Below are 6,835 nucleotides of genomic sequence, written 5' to 3' on the forward strand. Positions count from 1 at the left end.
AACCGCGCAGTTCGGTTCAGTTTGCGGATTGTATTTTACAAATCAAACTAAACCGAACTAAATCGCATTATGTTACAACCCTCAAACTTCAATTAACTTATATCCATCACAAACTCAAACCTATTATACCTTAACTTTACTATTACGAATGATTTTCACTTTTTCACACTTAAGGTTTCAGTTTAAGTCTTCTCAAATATGTCCTAGCGGTATCGCGTCTTCTCCTCGTCTTCTTTTTCAAGTATATATCATCTATTATTTTCTAGTCTTTCATCTCTTTAGTTCTTTCTTTTCATCTTATTATTTTTATTCTATTCCTCTCTCTTCCAATTACGTTTTTAATGTTCCTCTTTTTATCTAACCTCTCATCTCTTCCGCTCTTTCTTTTTTATCCTTCCTAATATTTTATCTCCTCTGTTTTTTATTTCATTATAATGTTTTTGATATTATTTCATGCTACTATTGTATGTTTTTTATTCCACTTTTATCTAATATTATTTTTGTATATTAAATGGAAAAATATTATTCAAATATGATGAATTTGGATATTATTTGATAAACGCATAAATAACTAAATACAAAGTTATATTGTCATCTATATGTATATGTATGGCTCAATAATTTTTTGTAAAAAAAATCAAACCAATCGAACAAATCTAAACCGTATTGGTTTGGTTTGGTTTGGTTCAGTTTCATTTCTAAAGTTCAATCGAACCAAACCGAATCACACACTTTTTTCTCTTGCGGTTCGGATGATTTTTTACATCAAAATCGCCCAAACCGCACTGCGAACACCCCTATTTTTAAGTTTTAAAAAATTAAAACCTTTTTTTAAAAAAAAATTTAAAATATTTTAAAACTTAAATCATTTCAGTTTGGTTATAGAATTTTCAAATGATAAGGATATGTTAATCCAAATGATTCATACTGGTATTAGATTTACTAGTGTGTATACCCGCGCGAGGGCACGAGACAAATTGTTATTATAAATTAAGTTATAATAATATTATAATTTGTCTTTGTTATTAGTAGAGCTGTCAAATGGATCGATTCGATCCATCCCGGCCCGATAGGACAAGATGTTTAAATGGGTTGATCAGACACAGCCCAATTGCTTAATGGGCTATAGAAAATGAGTCCGACCCATTTATCAAAAACCCGTGAAGCCCGATGGGCCAGCCCGACTCGTATTTCAATATTATAGTTTTAATTTTGTAAAAAAGGATGTAATGGATAAAAGTCTCATAACATAAGTAGAGAGTCATCATAAACTTAGTTAAGTGATATTTAAAATATTTATTAAATTAACATATATATATATATATATATATATATATATATATATATATATATAAAAACATCCATGTAAAAGTACAAAGTAACTTAATATTATCACCAATACTTATAAAATTTTCTTTTCATCTCAAAATCATTTCCTTGATCACATCATTTTGAAAATGTATCTTCATCCTCTTTAACTTTTCTTTATCACTTGAAAACACATTTATGCAATCATATAATTATATCAATATTTTTTCCACCAAATTTACCAAAATCTTTTTTTAATGGGCCAGCCCAAAGCCCGCTTGGCCTGACCCGACCTTAGGGGTGATCAAAACCAAACCAACCCAATAGAAAACCGCAAACCAAACCAAACCAAACCGAAATCGCAAAAAACCGCATTTGGTTCGGATTAGTTTGGGTCAGTTTTTACAAAACCGCACGGTTCGGTTCGGTTTGCGGTTTGTATTTTATAAACCGAACCAAACCGAATCAAACCGCACTATGTTACAACCTAAATTTTACTAACTCACATCCAACCCAAACTTAAACTTATTATACATTAGCATTATGATTACGAATAATTTTCTCATCCTTACACATATAATTTCAGTCCCGATCTTCTAAAATCTCTAATAACATTATCGCACCTTCTTTGCCACATACATCTTCCCTCTTCTTCTATAATCTCTACTCTCTTATATTCTTTCTTTTTCACCTTCTAAAAATGTAAATGTTCCGTATTTCAGTTTCGTTTTTATCGCATATCTTCTTCTCTAATCTCTCAACACTTTTTTTCTTTTTCACTTTCACTAATCTTTCGTCTCTTCTATTTTTTTGTTTCGTTATAATAATTTTTATATTGTTTTATGCTATTATTTTATGTTTAATATTCCACTTTTGTCTAATTTAATTTTTACATATTAAATGGAAAATTGTTGTCAAAATATGACGAGTTTTGTTGTTATTTGATAGTGTATGAATGTATAAATACAAAATTATGTTATCATCTATATGTGTAAGTATGGCTCAATAAAATATTTGTAAAAAACCGAACCAACCGAACCGAACCAAACCGCATTAGTTTGGTTTGGTTTGGTTCGGATTTTTTTTTAAAGCCAACCGAACCAAACCAAACCGCACTATTTTTTCTCTTGCGGTTCGGATGATTTTTTTCGTCAAAACCGCCCAAACCGCACCGCGAGCACCCCTACCCGACCTAGCCCATGAAAAACATAGGCCCGATGAGCTGGTCCAAAAAGTTAGAGTCGTGTTTTTTTAAGGTATTTTACGATCCGACCCGCACTAAATTATTGGGCTTATGGGTCGGCCCGATGGGTCGTGTCCATTTTAACAGCTCTAGTTATTAGTAGTGGAATACTCGTGAATTCGTACGAGTACCGCTGTGTTACGCACATTTGAAATGAAAAATAAATTTTAGATAAAACATAATGTTAAAAAATGTTGAATAATAGTTAGTATATTATATAAAAGTACAAATAAAGTTAAAATGACATAATTAAAAAAATGAAACAATTAAGAGTAAAAATAGAAATTAAAAAGAGATAATAATAAATTTAAATTTTAAATAAAATATAATATTGAATAATAGTTATATAAAAGTACAAGTTAAATAAAAATGTCATAATAAAAAATATGGAAGAATTAATACTAAGTAAAATTAAAAATTAAAAAAGAAATAATAATAAATTTTAAATTAAAATTTACGGCTATTAAAATCCCACATACAATTGTTCCATAATTTATGATAATTTTGGTTTCTATATGTCATTCAATATATCATTTTTATAGTAAAAAGATGTTATTTTCTTCTTAAACTTACTGTTAATCCATTATTTAGAAGTGAGCGAGCTCCATTATACTTAACTTTAGAACTAAACACTTTTCAAACATTACATAAATAACTAAAGTAAAGCTTCAAATAAAATTTAAAAATAAACAAAGTGAAATCACTAAACAGTACTACGAACCTGTCTAGTACAATCGTTAATGAATAATACAATCCCATACTCAAGTTGTTAACTCACAAACAGAACACCCTTAGGATGCAAAACTCTATAACTCACAAATAGAGACACATAGATTGCTACTACAGAAAGTATAAGTGAAAATGCACTTGCAATATTCCATGAGCTACTTGATGTTGTGCCTACTGACTTGCCACTCAAAGAAGCGGAACTGCTCGATATATCAATTACAACCTAATCACAGTTAATCGAATAATGACCGTCTACTGGATACCAGAATCGGACAGACATCTTGCTTGATCCACCAAGGGTAAATTGCACATCCTGTAAGTTATAATTTTGTATATTTTACTTGTTTGTAGTATTCACGGGGATAGATATCACTACAACGCCTTTTAAGACAACAATGCACTTGCAACCTTTTAAATATATCACTAATTTGAAGAACATTAACATTATATTCAATAATAATTGTATACTATATTCAGTGCACTTCAGAATGCGGCATATAGGTTTCTAAGTTCTAACGTGTTCTAGATGATCCATAGTCCTCAAAGACCTCGAGAATTCAAAAAAATATGTGCCAACCTTTTGTTTCACTTTGCTAATTTTGATCTCCCTCTGCCTCTGCAGTGTTAAGCTGAAGGCCACAAGAGCATTTCCATTTAAACACCAACGTACCATAGCTACTTAAGATGAATCATCGTCTTTCGAGCTTCCAAGGGCTCCTGTTGACCCTTAAATTGCAGCAACAAATTATATTATAAAATTGATGGGATGAATGATAAGATGAAACATGATCAAAATATAGATTGAATTAATAATCGAACCAACATGAGCAAAGGTATCCCAAATGCTGGGAGTTCTTCCATCCTCATTGGCAGCTTATTCCACTTGATAAGAATATGTTCCTGAACCAAAAACAAAATCAACTGGACAATCACCAATGTTTTAATGGAAAGAAACTGAAACCGAAACCCATCATCTAAAAGGAAATTAAGCTTTCACATATCATATTTTCATTGAATTAAACTTTAGCTTTAGCTTTAGCTTAAACTGAATATTAAACTTAAAGAGCCCAAATTCATATTAAACTTTAGCTTAAATTGAAACTGGATAATACACAAAACCCACATACTCTAAGTCGTAGGAGAACAACATAAACAGTTTAAGTCTATTAAATATAAATAACAATACCTTAGAAGCCATCTCATCAAATTGCTTATCTTTCGTAGATTTAACAACACACATATGACTGTTGTCATCATCACTGTCAATAGCATTACCCGTGATTTTATTGCCTTGAGTTACAGTAGATTCAACTGCTGCAATTTCAATTTCCTCATCGTAATCACTTTGTTCCTCCTCTTCTGAATCACTATCACTCTAAAATATCATTTCAAGAAAAACAACATGAATAAATTTTTCAATCACATAACGCAATTAAACAACAGTATAAAAAATAGCATACTTGAGTCTAAAATCTCGAAGCCATGTTTTTTCAAAAGTTCTGAGAAGTGTATAAGAAAGTAACAACGTCAAATCATAACTCAATTGTTACGATAAAACAATGAAAAATGAAAATCTAGTAAAAAATACGAATTGGAGGATTAGGGTTTTGGCCTACCTTTTCGTGCAATTTGTGCTATTTTCTAAAATCGAAGATGATGAAGAAGAAAAATTTTGAAAATGTTATTTTTGTGGTCTTCTTTATCTGAGGAGAGAAATTCAGACCTTGAAAACACCATTGATCAGTAAGACGATGATTTGGGAAACATAATATCCATAAAAGTAAATTTAGAACTCATAAATTTTCTTGATAATAACTATTATACGTAAATTGAACCTTAACTTCATTCTCCCAGAAATTAAAGCATTTTACCATTCCTTATTGCTATGATTGAGAGAAAAGTAGAAAGATGGGTCAGATTTGAGAAACTACAGGTTTTGGAAGAAAGGATTCAAACATTGAAAAAAATCTAATTTTTTAATAGAAAAGAGATAGAAATGAAGAACCTAGGGGTGTTCACGGTGCGGTTTAAGCGGTTTTGACTAAAAAAATCATCCAAACCGCAAGAGAAAAAAGTGTGCGATTCAGTTCGGTTTGGTTCAATTGGCTTTTATAAATAAAACTGCACCAAATCAAACCAAACCAATGCGGAAAAGTTGCCAAAATACTCACCTTCCTTTATTATATTATATGATGTTAAAAATATATATTGTATTGGTTTTAAGGGTGTTCGTAGGTACGGGCCAACCCGTGACCCCACTCACCCAACCCAACCCAACTCTTATTTTTATCCAACCCAATCATGTATTGGTCCAAACCGAACAAATTCATTCAAATTCATTAGTATTTGGTTCGGGTAATGAGTTTGAAGTTTTAAACCCACGAATCCGCGAACCCAACCCATTGACATGTCACTCTATTTTTTATTTTATTCCATTTATAAATTATTTAGCATAAATCTTACAATATATATATATATATATATATATATATATATATATATATATATATATATATATTAAATATAATTATACTTTTTATTAATTGTAAAAGTCTAAGTTTAAATCAAATTTGAGAGATCAAATTTATTTATTCGAAAAGAGACATATCTTACCTTTTCAATTATATTTTACACCATTTGTATATTTTTTGACTTTATCTGAATCGTAAAAGAATTTTTAGGTATTAAATGATAAATTTTATTCAATTTAAATACAAAATTTTATGATTTTTTAAATATTTTTGTAAAATAAATGTGTTAATTAAATTGATATTTTATTTAGAATATAAAAATTATATTTAGTGGGTGACTCACGAACCCAACCTAACCCAACCCATTGACGAGAGGGTTGGTTTAGTTTGGGGTCTAGTCTTAGAAGCACGGATTGAACACTCAACCCAAACCAAAGACCATTGATTGAGTCGGATATTGGATATAATCAAATTTGACCCAATCCAACCCGCAAACACCCTTAATTGGTTTGATAATAAATTTAAATTTTAATAATAATGGTTAAAAGTGTTTGGTAGTTGGTTATTAGGGGGGTGATAACGACAAGTGGTGATTAAAGTAGTTGGAGGAGGTTAGCGTGATGGTTATAATAGTGGTCGGAATAGTGGTCGCTGACCATTAGTGTTGGTGTTAAAATTTAAAACCAAAACAAAAATTGATTTTTTTTTCTTTTATTTTAAGAAAAAAATAAGAAAAGGAAGTACACAAATTAGGGACAGAAACTTGACCCATCAACCATAATATAGAAAAACAAAAGTGCTGTAAAAAATCAAGTTAAACATAAACCATAAAAGAGCTCAATGTGAAGCAAATCTACTATTTATTTATCCTTTACTAAAAGATGGATCAATATTCCATTATTGCCCTTTCCTAAAAAAATTTGCACTACAAATTGGATAAAATGGTAACTAACAAAATCATCCTATCACTTTTCTATTTTTCAATCAGTATTGGACACTTGGCACTACCAAAGTTTCTACTATTCATTCTCACTTTTCTCTATTCTCTCTCTTACTTCATTATATCACCATTATTTCTCTATTT

At 30.1% G+C, this 6,835-nt stretch overlaps 1 protein-coding gene across 7 annotated transcripts; it reads right to left on the reverse strand.

The window, feature by feature from the left end:
* Positions 1–3,223: 3,223 nt before the first annotated feature.
* Positions 3,224–5,227, reverse strand: LOC131611371 (eukaryotic translation initiation factor 3 subunit C-like). 7 transcript variants are annotated; one of them, XR_009286871.1, is made up of 5 exons: positions 5,116–5,227; positions 4,467–4,655; positions 4,104–4,180; positions 3,858–4,006; positions 3,224–3,593 (listed from the first exon to the last, which is right to left on the reverse strand). XR_009286871.1 is itself a non-coding variant. In XM_058883413.1 (4 exons), the coding sequence occupies exons 1-4, from the start codon at positions 5,152–5,154 to the stop codon at positions 3,970–3,972; spliced, it is 333 nt and encodes a 110-aa protein (XP_058739396.1). In that variant the 5' UTR covers positions 5,155–5,227; the 3' UTR covers positions 3,224–3,969. The 7 variants fall into 7 exon arrangements, 3 of the variants coding, with proteins under 3 accessions (XP_058739396.1, XP_058739395.1, XP_058739394.1); XR_009286870.1 differs by having other exon boundaries at positions 4,100–4,180; XR_009286872.1 differs by adding an exon at positions 4,741–4,779 and having other exon boundaries at positions 3,224–4,006; positions 4,897–5,224.
* Between the last annotated feature and the right edge of the window lie 1,608 nt (positions 5,228–6,835).

Source organism: Vicia villosa, linkage group LG6 (genome assembly GCF_029867415.1).
Source record: "Vicia villosa cultivar HV-30 ecotype Madison, WI linkage group LG6, Vvil1.0, whole genome shotgun sequence".
Lineage (NCBI taxonomy): Eukaryota > Viridiplantae > Streptophyta > Magnoliopsida > Fabales > Fabaceae > Vicia > Vicia villosa.